Source organism: Balaenoptera ricei, chromosome 7 (assembly GCF_028023285.1).
Source record: "Balaenoptera ricei isolate mBalRic1 chromosome 7, mBalRic1.hap2, whole genome shotgun sequence".
Taxonomy (NCBI): Eukaryota; Metazoa; Chordata; class Mammalia; order Artiodactyla; family Balaenopteridae; genus Balaenoptera; species Balaenoptera ricei.
The window spans coordinates 54,303,915-54,327,127 of NC_082645.1; the positions used below are offsets into that span (position 1 = coordinate 54,303,915).

General features: G+C 34.3%; 1 protein-coding gene across 12 annotated transcripts in view; it reads right to left on the minus strand.

The window, feature by feature from the left end:
- The window catches only part of LOC132368518 (sodium channel protein type 3 subunit alpha), an 83,570-nt gene that overhangs the window by 51,664 nt on the left and 8,693 nt on the right, over positions 1 to 23,213 (minus strand). For 3 of the 12 annotated variants that reach the window (XM_059927189.1, XM_059927187.1, XM_059927180.1), the window contains exons 4-10: positions 19,407 to 19,535; positions 18,634 to 18,725; positions 17,566 to 17,838; positions 17,305 to 17,368; positions 12,404 to 12,545; positions 11,111 to 11,324; positions 4,225 to 4,505 (exon numbers count right to left, since the gene is read on the minus strand). In XM_059927189.1, the coding sequence (XP_059783172.1) occupies positions 4,225 to 4,505; positions 11,111 to 11,324; positions 12,404 to 12,545; positions 17,305 to 17,368; positions 17,566 to 17,838; positions 18,634 to 18,725; positions 19,407 to 19,535 (1,195 nt within the window). Of the gene's footprint in view, positions 1 to 4,224; positions 4,516 to 6,942; positions 6,959 to 11,110; positions 11,325 to 12,403; positions 12,546 to 17,304; positions 17,369 to 17,565; positions 17,839 to 18,633; positions 18,726 to 18,816; positions 18,909 to 19,406; positions 19,536 to 23,213 lie in introns of all 12 variants that reach the window. The other 9 variants (XM_059927191.1, XM_059927184.1, XM_059927190.1 and 6 more) reach the window with 6 other exon arrangements.

A 23,213-nucleotide genomic window follows, 5' to 3' on the forward strand; every position in this document is an offset into this window, starting at 1 on the left:
ACATTGTGAAGACATTAATTCAGCCCTCAGTAATAAGGAATGGTAATGTTTTTAATCTCTTCAGACTCAATTTAAATTATCAATATAATATTTGTATGTTCAGACTCATATTTGAAACCTTAGTGTGTTTTTTTAGGTCCCAGCTTTTTGGAATTGGGATTCAGTAAGCAGGGGGTAGGACTCTGGAATCTGAGTATTCAACATACATTCTAGGTAATTCTAATGTAGGTGGACCTCACCCTACACTCAGAAGAATACCAACTTTGTCTTACACTAATTCCTAGGATGGTTCAATACAATCATCTTAATGTACCTGTGTTAGAATACTGTCTTTGGAAACTGAAAATCTGTATACACAGTATTGGTTGGGAGTATGTGGTATGTGTGTACATCCATAACGTATCTGGTACATGCCTTTAATTTGCATGTTTTTATGTCAGGGTGTTTTCAAAGGCGTTCCAGATCCTTGGGTTTATTTGAAACTTCTATTCACTCTTTGGAAAGTATAATAATGGGTGTGAGCACAGCTTTCAAGGCAACAGAGACTGAGAAAAGAAGATAGCAAAAATAGTATTGAGAGAAAATAAACCAAAAATAACACACTAGAAGATGCAGCAGAGTGGAGGGAATACCCACAGCTGTGGCAGCCCTTTTTCTATGGAAAACAAGCTTTTATGCTTTAAGGACCTAAAGGCCATCTTTCTTTGCCTCAGGCATGCCAAAATATAAATTCCAGGCATCTTTATTATTTTGTTTTGCCTTGTTCCAAGAAGGTAAATCTGAACCCTTTTTCTTAATTTTCAGTAACAAAAGGGAAAATAGAAGAATTTCGGTGTGTAAGGCACAATCCTGCATGTAGGGACTGAACCTGAAGTGGACTGGGATGTCAAAATGGAAGATGCAGGGAATTTGAAGATATTCTAGTAGAAGCATGTGAAGTGAGAATTTGTTGGAAATACTCACTTAATAGCATTTCAAGTTAAATATATGTAGCTTATCAATGTTTTCAATAAGTCAACAACTACACTTGGTTCTAGCTATAAAGCTTCTGGTTTAAAATACTCTCCTCATGTCCAGACAACATAGATAAAATCTTTGAGGGGATTCACTTTCCATTGTATGCCTTTAAGTACTTTTTCATGTTTTCTAGGAACACGTATTATCTATTTAAGAATAAAATAATATAATAAATATAAAATAACATCTAAAGTTTTTGTTAGTAGAGGACAGGGTACCCATTATTTATGGCTTCTTGGCCTTAACATTGTTAGAAGATATATTTGTGTTGAACATTATGCCATGTCCATCTTATGCCTCCTATCCCCACTACCTCCACTGATTCTCTTTCCTTTTAGAGAGCTTGTTTACACAACCAGACACTGTAAAGTGCTTCTGGTATATTATTGCTTGTGAGTTGTGGTGATGCTCTCTGCCTGTCTTTACTGGGATATGTAACTATCAATGCTAATAGGCTATTTCTTTTTCTTTTGCAACATCTACTATCTATCTATTTCATCTATCTATCTATCATCCTATCATCTCTTTCTCTCTCCCCCTATCTACCTACCTCCCTATCTACATATGTCGCTATCTCTCTATTTACAAATATGAAATGAACTACATATAACGTATGTATATGCCAATTATGTTTTTAGTATTTAAACTCTGGCTTTCAGCTAACTTCCCTTTGCTGTTCCCTCTCTGTGGTTCACTCAACAGAGGCCTTCCAGCTGCTTCTTGAACATTCCGGGCATATTACCACATCAGGGCCTTACACTTGCTCTTCAGTGAGCCTGAAATGCTCTTTGATGAGATAGCCTCTCCCCTTGACTCCTCGAAATCTTTGCTGAGATTTCTCCTTTACAGTGAGGGCTTCCCAACCCACCCTATTTAAATTTTTTTTTTTTTACCACCGGTTAGTGTTCCTAATCCCCTTTTCCCACTTTATTTTTTTTTCCATAGCACTTATCACTTTCTGACATAGTCTATAACTTACTTATCTTGTTTATTGTCTATCTCTTCCTTTAGTATAAAGTTCCATGAGGTCAGTGAATTATATTGTTTTGTTCATTGAGATTTTTTTCTAGAACTATTTCTTCCACATAGTAGGTGATCAGTGTGGATTGGCTGAGTGAACTAATCCACAAGCTTTTGGCTGAGTGAACTAATCCACAAGCTTTTATTTGAGCATTATATGATGAAACAGTGATGGAAATAGTGCTATTTTCAAAACACCTAAATATGTTCATGTAATTATTACTACTATGTGTATACATTTGTGATAACTGAAACTACTCAAAAATTTTTAGTTTCCCTAATTTGTAATTCAATGACCCATTTTAACTTAATAAGAGCTCTACTCTTTGTCACATAGGGTTTCTATATATTGCTTAATATATAGAACTCTTTAAGAACCCACAGCTCTTTAAGGTAGACATTATTACCCCATTTTACAGAAATTTTGCAAAGTACAAGTGACTCGAACAAGGTCACAGAACTAATTTGGAGTGGAGATATGAACATAAGCCTTCAATCATTATGCTATAATGTCAAATATTCCTAATCTTAATGACTCCTAACAGTCTTAATAATGCTAAAATATCAGGAGTGATGTTTAAGCCAAAAAATCTAATCTGAGAAATTAACTTGGCCTATTGAGCTTCAAGTTAATCCCAAATGTATTATACTCATGTAATACCATACTTTATATTAGTACTATGCAAGGTAATAGTTGGATCTCTTGATACTGGCATTATCTGTAGGGAAATGGTTTTTGTCTTATAAATTTTTGTGTGTGCATATATATTTTGTCCTAATATGAGAATTCAAGTTATAAGTTATTAATATAGAGTTTATTTCTTTTTAAAATTCTTACTTACATATTCAGTATAAACTATAAAATAAACACCCATTGTTAACTAGCATATGCATTTTCCTCTCAGCCAAGAGCCAAACACTATACTGAATTTTGTGCTTATCACTCCATTTTCTCAAAAATATTTGTTCTTTATAAGACCCCTTGGATGATGTAGTTTTTTGATTTAACTTAATTATATAGCGTGTCTCTCAAAGCATTATCTTTAGGACATAATTCTGACCCAGATTAATATAATTAGAAGAGTTAATAATTCATAGCCCGTGAAATTCTAATGTAACCAGATAGGGTTCAAAGCCATAATTGTACTTATCACAGATTTCATAACTATTTACCCTTCATTATGCAACTGATAAAACTTATAAACAAAGAGTTGAAACTATTTTCCCTCTTTGACTTGAAAATATGCTGAAGAATTGGGTACTTGGCATTAAATCAGAGCTAAAATAGACTCTTTAATTTAGTTCTCTTTGAGAGCGTTTAGGTCATAACTTCATTCTAATGTATCAAGGCATGACACCATATCAGCATAATGGAAGCTCATGACAGTATGGTTCTCATATCAAAAGATGAAAGCAGGGCTTCCCTGGTGGCACAGTGGTTGGGAGTCTGCCTGCCAATGCAGGGGACACGGGTTCGAGCCCTGGTCCAGGAAGATCCCACATGCTGCGGAGCAGCTAAGCTGGTGCACCACAACTACTGAGCCCGCATGCCACAACTACTGAAGCCCGTGTGCCTAGAGCCCGAGCTCCGCAACAAGAGAAGCCACTGCAATGAGAAGCCCACGCGCCATAATGAAGAGCAGCTCTCGCTCGCCGCAACAAGAGAAAGCCCACACGTGGCAATAAAGACCCAATGCAGCCAAAAATAAATAAATAAATAAATAAAATAAATTTAATAAAAAAAAATATAAAAGCAAAAATCCAGAGACATTTCTTTTCGAAATTCATACATATCTTGCATCACAACCTCAGATAATAAAGGCAGAAACCCATATGCAAGAAAAGTAGGTTCATTTGAGGTCTCAAAATGGAAAAGGTAAACAAGGGATTACAAAACTGTCTCCCTGAAGAAAAAAGTCTGATAGACAGTTTTCACTCCCCCTACCTCCCAAAAAAGCTGATTAAGAAAATGGTCTCAAAATAGTGCAATGCTTAAAACTGATTACCTTAAAATAAAAGTTATTAATGGTTTAATAAAAGTCCCTTTTAAAGACAATTTAGGGTATAAATTTAAATAATTGTATTACATGTTAGTTCCCCATCCCTCATTTAAATCAGATATTACAAAAATTATACCAAAATACAGCAATGACAAAACAAACTGGAGCACTTAGTAGAAAACCATACCTGATGAGGGGAGTAGAATTTCTTGTCACTAGTCAGTCGATTTCCATCCATGGAGAAAAGGAAGCTTCTTCTTTTGACACTGTCCTCAGATTCAGATTTGGGAAACCTGTTTCCCGCTCCTTTGTTGTTTCCTTCAAGATGCTCCCTCTGCCTTCTTTTCTTTCTTCGGTTCCTCCACTCCTTAGCACTTTTCGAGCTTAATTTTGATGCTTCTGAGGAGCTTTCCAAGAGCTCTCCTAACCCACCGATTCCACTGAAATCTCTTGAAGCAGCTGCTGCTGCTGCAACTGCCTGTTTAAACAAAGCCAGGCATTATTTAGAACATACAACTTCGGAAAACAGTTGACTGTGATACAAATGTTGCTATTTAAGACTATTAACTATACGTGAAAATGATGTCTTCTGGTCATTTCATTGTGTTTTACTACAAGAGAGTTTACTTAATAATGACAATTTTAAATAGTATAAAGCAATATGTTAGCTTATGCATGAAGACTAGAAAAGTGTGGTTTGGCACATCTTCTGAAGAGTCTTTTTTTAAACACTCTGTTGAGATTAGCTTCATTTCAGGGAACAACTGCTCTCTTAAAAATATCTTCTACACTTGAAAAGCAAATGTTCTCTAAGTGGTGGTTCTTGGTCTGATTACTATTCCAATTCCATCCATAGGTTCATTCCTCCCACTTGTGATTGTGAACAAACTAGTGATATTTTTTCCTTCTAAATCTAGGACAAAAGTCTTTTTCTTTTCCTTTTTTGTGAACTCAAAGCATTTAAAGTGTCTACTCTTTTACCTCTAGATGGGAGTAGTGGGAATGTATTGGCTAGTTGATCCTCTTCCTTTATTTGAATCACATTCAGTATTGTTGTTCCCATTCCTGGGGTCATATTAATCTCAGAGTTTAACATGATTAATTTATTAGATAGCACTTTTAACTTTAAATTTTAAATGTTTATATATTATTTATTATTATTATAAATAATAACATGATTAACATATCAGTCAGTAAGTACCTGAAATAATCATTCAAGGGATTATGGGTACTTCTTCAAATACTTTCTTTTCATATTTCATCACTAAATATACGTAAGCATTTTGAATTTCTGTACCTACTAAAGAAACACAGGAGGCCTAAGGTGAAACATGGCATGCCAGATGTTTTGTATTTTTATTTATATGAATAGTAGTTTTAGATGGGCATTGATCTAACCATTAACTCAAAACTGAGTTCTCATTAAGTGTATTCCTGTTTATAAACATAAATGATTAAATTATGAGAATATTGCTTCAACTCTTTACATATGTCATTACTGAATACAAACAAGTCTAATATAGCTACCATTTTGTTCTATCTTCTCCACTTAGACTCTAAGCTAGTTAGGAATTCTGTCATTTGTGTGTGTGTGTGTGTGTGTGTGTGTGTGTGTGTGTGTGTGTCTGTGTGCACATTGCCTCTTCTGTCTCCTGACATAAAAAAAGACTCAGTAAATATTTGGTGAATTAAGGTAAAAAAAGACATCGTGCTGTCAGTTGTCTTAGACACTGAGTGAGGGTGGGGGAAGAACAAGACATAATTAGACTTGACTTTTTAAGATCTCATAAAAACTATGTGTCAGAATGGTCTGTATAATAGAAACATATTTTAGAAAAGAAGATAAAACTCATACTGAATGCTTTGAAAACATGTGCTTTATGTTTCCTCCTTCTTGAGAAGCAAACCTTCCTAAGTAGCTTCCATTTCTGAATCTCATCTCAACTAAAAATTTTAAAAAAGGTTTAAAACTAAAGGTGCTATGATACAAATTCTCTGAGATTAACATGACCCCAGGGATGGGAACTATAGCATTACATATAGTACTAAATATGTGTGTTAGGCTAAGCAACACATAAAATGTTTATTTTGAATACTATATTCATCATGGAAACCCAGATCTAAGACTCGATATAGGACAGTGCCTAACATTTAAATGAAACTTTAATTGCATATAATCAGATAACCAGATTATTTTATTGAATTCTTGATCATCAGTATCACTTTTAATATCATCAGTAATGAAAGATGAGAAATATTAAGGGCCCTTTATAAATATGAATGTTTAATATAAATGTGTAAAATATAGTGGATAAATGAAGTACTAATCTGTAGCAAGTTAAATATAGTTGCATAGTGCTTGATACATAGGAGATACATAATATACACCACTCCTTGAAAGAATGAATATATATATATATATATATATATATATATATATATATATATATTTCTTTTTATCCGAATAAAGTCAATTCTCCTTTCCATTTTGTATAGGCAGAAACACACAACACATAGTGCTAATCATTTATTGGCTTGTTTGTCGTCAGGATCAAAGGAAGTGGAAGTGGTGGTAATATTCCCTTGCCATAATTCTGAAACTCAGTTCATTTAAATCACTTCCGGAATTTGTTTTGCATAAGACATGATTTCCCTACCTATTGTGGGTAACAGTTGGAGTAACTCAAAACCGAACAGATTTGTAAGGCAACAATGGTAACCTCCCAACACAACACATTTTCTGTCTCACTCGTTAACTCAAATTTGTCACTTGTTCCACTTCCAGGGATTTGCCAATTCCCTTTCAAAGGCAGATGTTTCCTGTCACCTCCCATGTCTGTGTACCTGTTTATACCCAGCTCTGTGACATGGCCAATGTCCTGTTTACTTAGACTAATAGGGTTACTTTCACAACTGGCTTGCTGAATTCCTCTTGTAACAAATAACAAATATGTGCTAATATTTCCACGGGGAATAACATTTGCTTTTTCTTATATCATTTCTGTGTGATTCAAAATAGGCTCTATAACTTACTGTATCTGTGTGTCCTTAAAAAATAAAACCACATGACTATGTGTGATTATACTTCACTGTAAACATAAGATCCAGTTTTAAAATCCCATTTTAAAACTACAAGACATTAACTATACTTATTACAATTCTACCCCTAATTATATTGTATCTCTTAAATGCCACTATTTCTAATTTTGTCCCAAAGCTTACTCCTAAATTTTTCCTATCGGACCAATATATACTGCTATGGAATATGCTATGTTGGGCACTATTAGACGTTTAAAGATCACAAATTAAATGCCAAGCACAATTATGATGATATAGGACAAAACATTTCTTTCTTTGTTGACTTTTCTCTCTCTGTCTTTTAAAGTTGTACTTGGTTTGTGAATCCACTGAGCTGAATACGAAATTTTTTTTTCATGTCTAAATAATGACTAGCACTAGGAGGTCCTTCAACAGTTATTAAATAAAAATGGAAATGATGCTAGGCTTCATGAAGTCATTAGCTAGATAGTAGCTTTTGAAGAGTCAAAGGTGGTTAGCAAGACTCACATTACACTGGAGCACCAGTGATCTCATGGGTGGACTAAGTCCCACCCCCTGCCTCCACTCCCTCCTCTCCTTCAACACTGGCTATTTATTGGTCATTGTCACCTGCATTGTCAATAAGGAAGTAAAATTAACTTAGTCCTGTGCCATCCCAGTCAATATTAAAACACTGGGATAAGATACCCTAGAATCAGTTTAAATTTTTTTTATGTATGAAGCTAAAGCTGAGTCAAATCATGATTTGATCACTGTAATCCAATAACTGACTTTTAAGAGAAAAGAACTGACATTTTTTTAGCTGACCTAATTAGGATAGAGATAATTAAGTTCTTTAAACTTCTGTTAGACATAGTGCACTTTTACTGCTAAATTTAAAAGATTATACTCTTTTAATTGATGCCATATTTTCCCTAAAGTGGCTGAATTTCAGAGTACATTCTTACCCCTGTACTGTATGTCTGTTTAGTATCCTCAAGCACATCGCTTTGTGTGTTTTTATAAATGATAATAGAATAATCCAATGCTTTAAAATACAACTATGCATTATCTATCTATCTATATGTATACATGTATATTATTTCCTATAACATTTATTTAAGCTTTGAAATGAAGAAATTCTTTGCCCTGCAAATAGCTATCTTATTTCATTATCTTACAAATGTGTTTTATTTGTAGTGATCTGGAATAAACTCTTAGATACTTGAAATATAGAAATTTTTGGGGCTTCCCTGGTGGCGCAGTGGTTGGGAATCTGCCTGACAATGCAGGGGACATGGGTTCGAGCCCTGGTCTGGGAAGATCCCACATGCCACGGAGCAACTAGGCCCGTGAACCACAACTACTGAGCCTGCGCGTCTGGAGCCTGTGCTCCGCAACAAGGGAGGCCGGATAGTGAGAGGCCCGCGCACCGCGATGAAGAGTGGCCCCTGCTTGCCGCAACTAAAGAAAGCCCTCGCACAGAAACGAAGACCCAAAACAGCCAAAAATAAATAAATAAATAAATAAATAAATATATAAATAAACTCCAATCTCTTTAAAAAAAAAAAATTATGGCAAGCATGATGTATACTTTATAAGATTTTCAAGTATCACCAAATTTGTTTATGGCTTTTCTTATAAAATCAATAAACTATAACCATGATACTGCTCTGTGCCCAACGGTAAGACGAAGATTCCAAGGATTTACTGACATTCGAATAATGCTTCAAATATTTGGAAACATCCATCTGAAAAAAATCACTATGCACAAAAGTTATTTGGACTTCTGCTTCTGATCAAGATATAGTAACAGCTCAGATTTGCTCTTCCTCTGAGACAACCACTAAAACAGACTAAATACATGTAACAATGGTTTTGAAGACACTATATGAATGGGCCATTGGGTAGAATTTTCAGAAGGATTTTCACTTAGTAGTAGGGAATAATTAGCCTTAGATAAAATTCTAAGTTCTACCTAACAAATCTTCAAAGGTTTGAAGATGGAAAGGATCAAACTGTTTATAAGTAATTTAACTATGCTCCCAAACAAGGATCGAGAATTTTTATAGGAATACAACAACATCCAGCACCCCAAAAGGTAAAGTTTCAGACGTCTGGAATTTAATTGAAGATTGTCAGAAATGCAAAAAAAAAAAAAAAAAATCAGGAATATATAACCAAAAATGAATAAATTATGAAAATTGACCAAGATCTGACACAGATGTTAGAATTAGCAGACAAGGACTTTAGGACTCTAAACAGTTATTATAACTGTATTGTGTATGTTCAAAATGTTAACTATGTGGGAGGTATAAAAGAGATGCAGATCAAGCTTTTAGAGATGAAAACTATAATGTCTGAGATGAAAAATACAGTGGATGGGATTAATGGCAAATCCAGTGTTGCAGGAGAAAAGATGATAAATTTGAAGACATAACAATAGAAACTATCCATACTGAATTGACAAGCTGATTCTAAAACTCATATGAAGCTATACATTTTTAAAATATATTTGACCTGGAATAGTCAAAACAGTCTTGAAAAAGACTATCTGATTTCAAGACTGTAGCTATTAAATAGCTACAGTGATTAAGAGAGTGCAGTTTTGGTATAAAGAGAAGCAAACAAATCAATTGAATAGGATAGAATCCAGAAATAGACTCACTCACATATGGACAATTGATTTTTGACAAAGGTTCAATGGCTGTTTAGTGGAGTAAAGATATTTCGTTCAACAAGTGGTGCTGGATAATTAGATATCCATATGCAAAAAAAAAACTCAACACATAAATCACACCACCTTACACAAAAATTAGCTTAAAATGGGTCATTGACCTAAATATAAAACATAAAACTATAAAAATTTCAGAAGAAAAATTAGGAGAAAATATTTGTGGTTTTGATTTGGCAGAAATTTCTTAGATGCAACACCAAAAGCATGATCAAAGAAACAGAAAAAAAAGTTTGATAAACTGTACTTCATCAAAGTTAAAAACTCTTACCTCAGAAAAGTACAGTTAGGAGAATGAAAGACAAATTACAGACTGGGAGAAAATATTTGCAAAGCATAGATATCATGAAGGACTAAAGGGCTTATTTCATTTATATATTAAAAGTACTCAAACTCAATAATAAGAAAACAAACAACCCAGCTAAAAAATGGGCATAATATTTGAATATCCACTTTACAATAGAAGCCATACAGATAGAAAATAAAAACATGAAAAGATGCTCAGATTCCTTAATAATTAAGAAAATGCAAAATAAGACATCAATGAAATACCTAGTAGAATGGTTAATCAGACTGATCGTACCGAATGTTGGTGAAGATGTAGAGGATCTATAATTCTCACTGAAGTGAATCGGATTTCGCTTTGTCTTCCCATGACTTTTACCTTCAATTTATGTTTTTTTCTTTAAATCAAGTACTGTTTTTCTCTCTCTTTTCCTCAAGACATGAATGCCTCATTCACTATGGCCCTAGCCCAAACGTCCTTTAATATTAATGAGAATTTAAAGTTGGAATCTAATAGCAGATGCCTTCCTGATATCCTGACATCGTATTGTGCTATAGAAATTCCGAAGAACGGTTAAAATTAGGTATGCATAAAGTTTTCTTGTTCACATTTGAGATCAATCAACTATAGAATAAAACTTCAAATGTTGTAATTAGGGGTAAAACAGGAATAGTTGGAAATATCCGTTATGTATCTTTTCTACGTTAAACTGAAAATCAAAATCTCCCCTGAGTTTTCATGCGACAATTGTATAGTTAACCTTATTCTGAATATGCTTTCTACCCTGAGCTAATTTCCTTATCCATAATATCTAAAAAGCTACTCTGACTCTAACTTAGGAAACAATTTTATGTTTGAATAGCTTTCTCTTTTCTAATGACAATGCCTGTATGCCAAATGAAAAGCCAGTTCCAGTTTGACCTCTATGGTGCAACAATATTCCTACTTAAAACTAAATAATGGTAACAATGATAATAATAATAATAATAATAAAGCAGCTTTGCTCATTATCACTTAGTACCTGAGCTTCTTCCTGTTGCTTTTTAATCTGTTCGAGCATTTGCTGAAATTCAGCCTCTTTCTGTTCTGCCTCTTCTAAGGTGGCCTGATTCTGTTCTTCATAGGCCATGGCTACCACAGCCAGGATCAAATTCACCAAATAAAAAGAGCCCAAGAAAATCACCAGGACAAAAAATATCATGTATGTTTTTCCAGCAGCACGTAACGTCTAGGGAAAAAAAAAAGATAAATTTCAACAATATTTTATAAAATGTCCCCAAATAAAGATCGGATTAGCATCATTAGACAGTCAGAAGACAAATGCTTTTTAGCATTCAGTGTATTTTGACCAAGATTTTATTTGGTGTTAAAATGCACACACACACACACAGACAGACACACAAATAATAGTTAAAATATTTGAGGCTTGATTGTAGTGTCATTTGATGTAAGCACACACATTTCAAATTAGTATATACTGGATATATATTTGAGCACTACTAAAATGCTTTTCTTAGAGTCTGTAATGTGGGGCAATATTACAAGTAAGTACACTATTTTTAATTCCTTTCAATGGAGTTACTACTCTCCACATCATCTAGAGATAACATCTTTCTTCCCTCCTCTTGTAGCTCCAATTAACCTTAGGTTTAATTTGAAATTTTTATATAATTGAGTTTCGAAATCTTTTCACATGTTCTTGTTAAATCCACAACTATATTATAAACTCAAAGTCATGAACATTCTCTGCATCCTCCATAGCCCCTAGCAGAATGCTTGTCATCAAAGAATCTCAATATACATGTAACTGACTGAATGAACAATTGGGATCCTAGGCACACTTGCTTTATGCTGGACCCTTCTCTGTATTCTAGAGTGTTATAAACAAATATCTATACTAGTCATTTCATATATGTTCATAAATTTAAATTTCATGCATGTTAGTTTGAACCTTACTGCTGTGCTCTGAATGTGTGTCCCCCCGCAAATTCATATGTTGAATTCCTAATGCCCAATGTGATGCTATTAGAAGGTGTGGCCTCTGGGAGGTGCTTAGGTCATGAGAGTGGAGCCCGCATGAAAGGGATTAGTGCCTAATAAAAAGAGACTCCAGAGAGATCCCTAACCCCTTCCTCTGGGTGATGACACAGCAAGAAGATGTCAGCTTATGAACCGGGAAGAGGGCTCTTGTCAGAATGCGATCATGCTGGTGTCTTGATTTTGGACTCCCCAGCCTCCAGAACTGTGAGAAATGTATTTCTGTTATGGCATTTTGTTATAGCAACCCAGAGGGACTAATACACTTACCAGCTGGTAAAGGTTCTCCCAGTAGTCTTGAGTCATGAGTCGAAATAGAGACAAGAAAGCCCAGCTAAAAGTGTCGAAGCTTGTGTAGCCATAGTTGGGGTTTCGACCAGCCTTCACACAGATGTATCCTTCCGGACACTGGCTGCAAGAGAGAGAAATGGAGCTGGGGTCAGCAGAGCAATTATAGCTATTTCAATCCATATTAATTTATAGGAATTGTCAAAACCTAGAGTTGCTGTCTGTGATGAATTTGCTTGCCTTCATTTCCAGAACACTTTAGATAATTGCTCACAGTGAAACTGTTATCAGATGAAATTTATTAGGAAAATCAATAGAAAACTTAGGTGTGAGGAATCATTTATAGACATTTAGAGTGGCAGAGAGGCAGCAACCACACATTTTTTTTGCCTCTGACACCTTTCTTTTCAAAGTGGCAAGAATCAATGATTAAAAATGAAAAGTCAGAAAACAACCAGAAGGTGGGGAACAACTTAATGAGTTACTTCATTAGTCACTTCTATAAAAATTCCTAAAATAAAACTTATATTTTAGAATAATTTTAGATGTGCAGAAAAATTGCAAAGAGAGTACAGAGACTTCCCATATATCCCATGCCTAGTTTCCCATATAATTAACATCTTATGTTGGTGTGGTACATTTCAATCAATATTGACATATTATTATTAACCAAAGTCCATAATTTAGTCATATTTTCTCTGTTTTTCCCTAATATCCTTCTTATGTTCCAAGATCCCATCCAGGATGCCACATTACATTTAGTCATCGTGTCTCATTAGGCTCCTCTTGGCTGTGACAGTTTATCAGACTTTTCCTTGTTTCTGATTACCTTGACATTTTTGAGGAATACTGGTCAGGTATTTTGAAGAATATCTTTCAATTGGGATTTGTCTGATGTTTTTCTCATGATTCGATATCAAGGTTATGGATTTTTTTGGGAGGAAGACCACAGACGTAAAATATTATTATCCTTACATCATGTCAAGGGTACATGCTATCAGTATGACTTATCACTGTTGATGCTAACTTTCATCACCTGACTTGAGATAGTGTTTGTCAGGTGAGATAGTGTTTGTCAGGTTTCTCCACTGTAAATTTACTCTGTTTTTTTCTTCTTTTTCCATACTGCACTCTTTGGAATGAAGTCATTATGTGCAGCCTACACGTAAGGAGCAGGGAGTTATGATCCACCTTCTTAAGAGTGGAGTATGTACACAAATTATTTGGAATTCTTCTGCATGAGATTTATCTATTATCTCTCATTTATTTATCTATTTATTTATTCAATCAGTTTTTTATATAAGTATGTACTCATGGATATTCATTTTATACTTTGAATTATAATACAATTATATTTATAATATAATTATTGTAATTTTTTTGCTCAAATTGTTCCAGTTTTGGCCATTGGGAGCTTTTTCACTTGACTCCTGTATCTCTTTGCCATAACCCATGGAGGTGTGTGTTTTGTTTTTGTTTCTTTTTCAGCACTTTCTTACATTCTGGAACTACAAGATGCTCCAGGCTCATCTTTTATATTTTCTGCCTCAGTCCTAGAATCAGTCATTTCTCCAAGGAGCCTTTGCTCTTTTATTGAAGAATAGCATTAGAAATCATGATAAATGTGTGTATGTGTTTGTGTATACACATATATCTCCTCGCTCTGCCAGCTGAGGGCCTAGAAGCAATGACACTGCCTTGGTAATAAACACAGCACCCAGATCTTGCTTTCTCATACCATATGTATATATTTTTATATGTGCCTAGATTAAGCTAAATATGAGGTCATACTCATTTCTCCAACTTTATTTCATTACTGTGGGATCATTCTGGATTGATCCTCCTCCCTTTGCTTATCTGTAACCCCTCACTCCAAAAGTGAGAAACCTGGCTTCTGTCATCTGCTATCTGTATACTTAATTGTTCAGTACCAGTATACATGTATAATTGTTTCAGTATTGTTAATTCATATTATCATGGAAAACAACTTTATTAAATAGAGTACAGTTCCTTTTGCCTTAGTCTTACAGGCTCCATTCATTTCTAAAGTTACGTAGATTAGCACCTATTTCCCTCCTTCAGTGAGGTTATTTTATACTTTAAAATATATTTAGATACCTTTGTCACATTCTGTGTTTCAACCTGGGATCCCTAAACCTCACATAAGATTTTTTTTTTGCTTATACTGTTCAGTCTTTGTGCTGTAAAGTTCTATGAATTTGACAAATGCTTAACGTTCACCATTTCAGAATCATACAGAATAGTTTCTCCACCCTAAAAAATCCACTATGCATCAACCAGTCAAGGCCCTACCCTGAACCCCTGGAAAACATTGATCATTTTATCATCTCTATTGTGTATCTTTTTCAGAATGTCATGTAATTGGAATTATACAGAATGTAGCTTTTTCAGATTGGCTTTTTTTCACTTATTAATATGCATTTAAGGTTCATCAATGTTTTTATGGCTTGATAGCTCATTTCTTTTTATTACTCAGTAATATTTCATTGTATGAGTATACCACAGTTTGTTTACTCACTTCTTGAGGGATACCTTGATTGCTTCCAGTTTCTTGTGATTATGAATGCAGCTGCTATAAATAAATATTCATATCAGGTTTTTGTGTGGATATAAATTTTCAAATTAATTAGCTAAATATTTAGTAGGGCAGTTGCTGAGTTGTATGGTAAGACTGTGTTTATTTTGTAAGAAACTGCCAAATTGTCTTTTAAAGTGGCCGTACTATTTTGCATTCCAACCAGCAATGAATGAATGAGAATTCCTGTTCTGCATCTTCACCAGCAGTTGGTATTTTCAGTTTTTTAAAAAAATTTCTGTCATTCTAATAGCTATATAGTAGTAACTCATTATTGTTTTACTTTCAACTCCCTAGTGACAAAAGATGTTGAGCATCTTTATATATCCATATTAGCCATCTGTGTATATTCTTTTGTAAGGTGTCTGTTCAGAGTTTTGCCCATTTTTAGATTGGGTTATTTGTTTTCTTTTTTTGAGTTTTAAGGGTGCTTTGTGTATTTTGGATACAAGTCCTTTATCAGATATGTGTTTTGCAAATACTTTTTCCCACTCTATGGCTTGTCTTTTCACTCCCTTTACAGTGTCTTTGCAGAGCAGAAGCTTTTAGTTTTAATAAAGTCCAACTTATCAATTATTTCTTTCATGGACTGTGCTATTGGGGTTGCATTTAAAAACTCATTGCAAAATCCAAAGTCATGTAGCTTTTATTCTATGTTTTCTTAAAGAATTTTAATAATTTTGTATTTTACATTTAGGTTTATGATGAGTTTTGAGTTAATTTTTGTGTAGGGTGTAAAGCTGTATCTAGATTCATTTTATTGCATATGGATCACCAATTGTTTTAGCACCATTTTTGGAAAAAATTTTCCTGTCTCTATTGAATTGTATTTTCTTCTTTGTCAAAAACTAGTTGACTACATTTTTTGTGGTCTATTTTTTTGGCTGTCTGCTCTGTTTCATTGATCTATATCTACTCTTTCCCAATACCATATTGTCTTAATGACCATAGTCTTATAGGAAGTCTTGAAATTACATAGATTTCTTTAGAATTTTATTTGACATTTAACAATAGAGTGACTGTCAATTTTACCATGTAAATTACCTGATCCATAGCAGGTACTCTATAAAGGGAAGGGATTAGTATGGTTTAGTAGGGATAAAGTATGCATTAACCAACCTTATCCAAAATTTTATCTAGGTTTTTACATTAACCATAATAATAAAAACAATAGCTAACATGCAATAAATGTTTTTGATGGACCGGGTGCTAGTCCAAGTGCTTTAAGTGTATTAAGTAATTAATCACCATAATAACCCCAAGGAAGAGATGATATTACTCTCTTCATTTTAGAAATAAATAAACTCAAATACAGAGAGCTTTGGACACTTTTCCAAGGTCAAAGAGTTTGTAAATGGTGGAGGTAGGATTTGAACCCAGGTATACATAAACTGTGGAACCTATGCTCTTATTCACCATACTCTCCTACCAAAGTTTGAGAAAACTATCAGGAAAAAAAATTTCCCCCAAATTCCATCTCTGTGACTGGTATATGGTTTCAGTAACCCTCTTAAACCTTTATGACCACACCAGTTTCCCATTTTCTAGGATGACTCAAAATATGTTCTGTGTAAGTTCTGTGATCTTAAGAGTCACTTACTATTGCTATCCCTTGGCTTCTAAGAAATTCACTCTCTACCCTGACTTAAAATTAATTTATAATACTCTTGGCAAAATATGTTAAGAATCAGAGACTAGCAGGATAGCTAAGACATTACAGCATCTCTTACTGTGGAATGTGAAAAAAAACTGTAAAATATGCAGATGCAGACTCAAACATGCCTTTGACATACATCTGCCTCGTGGCTTCCTTGCACACAGGATTTCATGCTATTTCAAGAATACCTAAGTCTTTCAAAGCAGTTTCCCAACTGGGTTTGCACCCTGAAGACCATGTTACAGTCTGGATCATTTCTAGCCACAGCAAAACTTATCCCATCAATACATCCTCACATCAATCAAAATGTACCCATCTTATGCTTCCTTCCCTGTAATTCTTAAATGGCTCTGATGGGTTTACAGACAAGACAGATGCTGGGCCTTCACACTTGGAGCAATAATTCAGGTACATCTTAACTGTCAAATTCTTGATGACAGTTCTTCACCCAAAGGGATGATTTTAATGGCTGTGAGTTTAGAATTGATACCAATCCAATTAAGACAGAGAAGGTACTTCCTAGGTAGGCAGTACCACTCTATTATACACATGTAAGGCTATCCTGGTATATTTTTCCTATTTTCTTTTTTTCCAAAGTGTTCTACATCTTTAGAAAAAAGTTTTCCTTACCCTGCATCTGAGCCATTTCCACAGAGTAAAGGGTCTTTTTGTCCATCCAAAACATAAAAGTGACCTGTTAATATAAAGAATAAACTGTTTCATTTCATATCAGTCCTATTGCCATTAGGAACAAATGAGAATTTGTTTAGTTCGTTATTTCCAAAGTGGACACCAATTTACAAAGATGGCTTCAAGCCCACAGCCTCAACTATTTATAGTTGAAGACTCATTCAGCAACAGTGAGATTAACAATGGAGCAATATTTCTTACTGTCATCTTCAATGTAATCCTTCCAGTTAAATGTGCTCATTGTTACATTAACAAATGTCCCATTTGAATTCATTGTGCCATTAAAGAAGGAGGTGGTGTTGGTTTCAAAAGCAGAATCGCTTGGGGGCCATTGCAAACATTTATTCCGCAGGTTGCCCATGAACAGCTGCAGACCAATTAGAGCAAACACGCTCAGACAGAACACAGTCAAGATCATGACGTCAGAAAGCTTCTTCACAGACTGGATCAGGGCACCCACGATGGTCTTTAAACCTGAGGAGAGAGAAGGATAGGTCAGCTGAGAAAGAGTGTCGTAAGCCACAGTGTCTTCTTAATAGTCATACACATTCTCTTTCCCCACAAACAGTTGTTTGTCTCTTTACACACCAAAGCTTTATGGACAGCCAGATGGTTTGGGAAATGGATGAAGAGCAGATTTTATTTATGATCAGTGTGCTTTCTGGAGGTTTAAAATAAAAGTGTAAATATCTAGGCAGGAGGTTTCCTTAATGTGTGGTTTTATGTGCTGCCACGAACATGTAAAGACAAACTTGCAGTTGTTTTACACTTCAGATTTTGTGTTTCATGAGGCTGTTTCTCTCCAACCATTGTTTAATACTAGCTTCCAAGTAGCAATGATTTAGAGGAGGAAAGAATTTGAAAATAATAAAAATCCCATGCCATGTACATGCTGTTCAATAATAATCTTTTCTCCTTTATAAGAGGAGATCCACTTTCAAAATAGATCCACGGTAAATGGTAAAATCTAAATCAGTTAGTAAAGCCATGGTAGCAAAACTTTTTTAGAATGTAAGAAAGAAAACACTGCATCGTAAATGCAAAAAAAAGTGGGTGAGAAAGAGAGCAAAACTAGTATTTTTTATAGACACCTCATGCAATTCTCTGTTAAACTCAAAGGCTGACTTTATAAATAAACATGTAATTTCATTTGGCATTCTTGAAGATGACAAACAATAAGCAACAAGGCTAATGTTATAAGTGTAATTTCAATCTCAATATTATTACAGTGTATTTAAAGTCAGCCTCGGTGTTTAAGCTAGCTCTCACCTGGAATGACTGAAATTGTTTTCAGTGCTCGGAGAACTCTGAATGTTCTCAACGCTGAGACATTGCCCAGGTCCACAAACTCTGTCACATATCTGTAATAGGGAGTTCACACACAAACACAATAACACAAAAGAAAAGTTGGAGATATAAGGGGCCTACCATCTTACACCAGTTTCTTCTTACCTGGGATTACAGAAATAGTTTTCAGAGCTCTCAAGACTCTGAAAGTTCGAAGGGCTGAAACATTGCCTAGGCTTACAAATTCTGTTACATACCTGTAGAATTAAATCAGAGTTACTGATAGTTTTGGAAAAGTTTATACTAAATAAAGAATGAAAAGTGGGTTGGTTTGGCATTTAGAGCCCCTTGAGTTTTATGGAAATGCTATAGACTTCAGGGTGCCATGTGCTAACAGCTGCCTTTACGGAATAAAATATTGCTGCTTTATTTCAATGCAGTTTTCACTAATATGAACAAGTTTGTTTACAAAACTAATCGAAGTACAGTTGGTGGTATTAAATTATAGTCAATGAATAACTTCACTTTGATGAAGTAGAAGGCTATATGACATGAAGGTAATTCCATTTATTGCTCATTTACCAGATATATTTACCTTGCAATATATATTCTAATATGTATTCTCAAAATATATGAGGCATATAGTTAATTTGACTTATAAGCAAACTCTAGTTTAAAAATATGTCACAACTACCTGGTTTATGCTGCAACTGTTTTCATTCCTTTGAGCTTAACATGTTTTCAAAAATACTCACGCCATCACAATGACACTGAAATCCAGCCAGTTCCATGGATCACGAAGGAATGTAAAATCTTCTAAGCAAAACCCTCTTGCCAAGATTTTTATAAGTGACTCAAAGGTATAGATTCCAGTGAATGTGTACCTAGGAAAAGCATCCAAACAAAAATTAGCTGTTTCGTTTGAACTGTTAAAATATAGCAAATCCTATCCTTTTGTGGTTTTTCACTTCACTAAGACCTTGTTCCTTATTTCCACTTACAAAAAAAACCTACTAGTTTAATCTTATGAGTTTGAGTAAAGGGTTAAACTGAAGAGATAATACCTTCCACAAAGAATCTGATCTTGTTTAAATATTTAGGTTTTAGAATAATAGTTTCATGTGTTTTATGGATAATTATCAAGCTTGATCTGCTAGAGCAACACTGTCCAAATGAAATATAATACAAGCTACGTATGTAGTTTTTAAATTTCTAGTAACCAAATAAAAAAGTAAGAAGGAATGAATAAACTTAGTTTGTATATTATATTTTATTTAAACCAACATATCTAAAATGTTATCCTTTCAACAATTAAGACTAGCCAAATTTCAAGTTTCGATAGCTGCATGTGGCTCATTGGACATTATAGCTCATTGGACATTATAGCTCTAGAGATAACATTTCTTGGATTTGTTTATTTATACTAAAATATTTCACTCAAATTTCTTAATGATTAAAATAATTTGGGGGGATATTTTACATGTCTAATCTAGAAAATGTACTTCCCCTTTTTATCCTTAAGATTCAGGCATAAAGTTATAAATCTGCTTTTCTCTCTCTCTCTCTCTCTCTCTCTATATATATACACACACACATATATTCACCAAATACATATATATATATATGTATATATACATATTCATCAAAAAACTTTCCGTGCATTAGTATTTTCTGTGTATGTGTTTACACAATTACCAAAATTACCAAAATTCCTGAATCTAACCTCTCATCAGTTACTACGCAATTGGGCCAAATCATTTAAACATGCTCAAATTCAAGTTTCAGCCTCCAAAATGGTGAAAGACTTTTCCATTTGTTGTTTGGTAGTGAGTTTCTAGCCCTCTCTCCTTTGAGTGTTGACAATACAAGTTATTTCTGTTTCTTCCAAAAATAGTTGGGAGAGAGTACTTGTTTTTCAACAGTAGATTCTTTTTGAAAGTACAATCTAAGTTTGTTCTTCAGATTACTCCTCTCAAGCCACAAAGATTTAATTTACTTTCATTAAAATTCATTATCTTTTCTAGCCTACTAGTATTTTATATGTGAAAAAAGTTAGGAGAGTTATTTTCGCATTTTCTTTTTCTGTAGAAATTTCTCTCTTATGAGGGAACAAAGAAATCAAAGGAAAATGTATGCAGAAATCTTCACGTCTAGTTTTCCTAAGAATATTCGTCTTCCTTTTTTAAACAATTCAATTAATTTCATGAGGAGTGAGTATAACTGCTACCTTTACTTATTATGAAGCAGCTGACTTTATTAGGAAGACATATAATTTACAATGCCAAGCTTATGGTTACTTGTGTTTTGGTTTGGATCTTTGTGTATTACACATAATCACCATGACATTTCTGTTTGGAGAGTTACCTGGCATTGCAAAAGGCATAAGAGACAGCTCCAATGTATGTTCTGTTTATCCTATTAATGGTTAGTGCCCTGTGGTTTATGCTTAAGCAATTCTAAGTTATCTACAGACTAGGAGCAAGATTAAAGTCCCTACTCCTATTCCTGTTTTTGGAAAAGGAAGAAAATTTGTGGGGACATTTGGAGTGTATGGTGAGTGTGATAGCTATCCAAGGAAGAGAGGTCTTAGAACTTAACATTTGAGACAGCTTTGCACAGAATGGGTGTTCAGATGTACCTATTAGCACACTAGATTGAACAGGTCAGTGAGAATCAAGGGGATCTTGATTTTTCTTGGCTGTACCCCCACTAGGCTCTTAATCATATTGTTGATTCTGTCCATGTTACAAGGTGTTTTATTTTCCCCTGTAATTTTGATGTCTATAGAAGTGCCTTGCCTTACATAACAACAACCTTCACTATACAATATGGTCCTCAGGCCTTCTGAGTATGCCACCTCTTTGTACAGGGACGGTTCCTGCTATCAGTGACTTCTATTTTCATGTCGGAACTGACTTCTCTTTTCATTGGACTCTGTTTTTTGTGTGATTTTTTGTTTGTTTGTTTCTTTGTTTTGTTTTTTGGCTGTAACCACTAATATTTTGCTTGTTTTCCTGCTGCTTTGCTGTCAACTGACTAGAGATAATTGATCAGAAACCTGTGCAAAGTTTCCCAACTAAACAGTGTAAGTCAAAAGCTTTTGTAAAGCTAAGACTTTTCATAATGGATATAGTCATCTCTAAAAATGACTTTAAAAAGAGAAAACTGCATATTCAAATAATAATATTTAAGTGTCCCCTTTACCTGTCTCTCTCTTTTTTTAAAAAATCTTTATTGGAGTATAATTGCTTTACAATGGTGTGTTAGTTTCTGCTTTATAACAAAGTGAATCAGCTATACATATACATATATCCCCATATCTCCTCCCTCTCGCGTCTCCCTCCCACCCTCCCTCTCCCACCCCTCTAGGTGGTCACAAAGCACCGAGCTGATCTCCCTGTGCTATGTGGCTGCTTCCCACTAGCTATCTATTTTGGTAGTGTATATATGTCCATGCCACTCTCTCACGTACCTGTCTTTTAATAATGTTATACAAATGAATTCATACATGTTAAAATATGTCAATAATTTCTGCAGGGAAAAGAACATACAGAGTAGTTTTACATAGGTATGTCCATTTGTTAATCCCCAAATCATAAGAATTCTGTTAAGTGGCTTGCCTCTACATAAGAACTGGATTCTCTACTAAAATGATTTCTAGGGAGCATTTTCAATCTACTCTCAAAAAAGTCTTTAACTAATGTGTTAAACCACTGACAAATGATAGCTTAGAATGATGCTGTAAATCCTCATAGAAATCTATAAAAAACAGAAATAAAAGTGGCAGTATTTGTCATAATAACTTATCTCCTGTTGGACATTACTTTAAAAAATATACCAATAAGAAGAACGTAATAAAATTTTATTTTGCACTGAAACAAATACCTGATCATTGCATTATACCATACATAAATAGCCTGTATAATCTAAACATCTTCTGTTTCACTAAATAGCATGTTTCTTTGTCACGAATAATCTCACATGTGATGGACAAATTGGGGAATAATGTCATAATGCAGAGATTGTATTAGTTAAAGCACAGTTTTCCCCAGCGTATTGATGCTTTGAAGTAATCAGGACACCTTTTCCTTCACATTTACGAAGAACATCCTTAGCAATAAAAGACCTTAATGAAAAAATTAACAGAAGTTCCTTCTTTAGTGCAAGCAGGGTCTAGTTTAACATGCCCAAAACTACTGTGCTTAGATATTTCCCTCTGTATTAAAATACTGAGTCAAATGTTTTATTTTGATATCATTCAGATGTTCCCAGGGTCTCCATTTCAAGGGAGAAAGGACAAGACCCATGGTCTGAGACTGCAGGGAGGTTGCTGGCTGAGATTTTAGGTACAAATGTCCATAGAGATTTAACTGGGCCAATATCTTTTTATTAGGATTGTCATTGTTTTTATTAGTGTCCTAATTACAAAGTTTTATAAGTTTTGAGTGATCTGTCCATAATCATGTTTTCCCCTTAAGCCCTGTTATTTTTTGAACATGGTTTTGCAAAGACATTTTATTTCCTTTTTTTTTTTTAACATCTTTATTGGAGTATAATTGCTT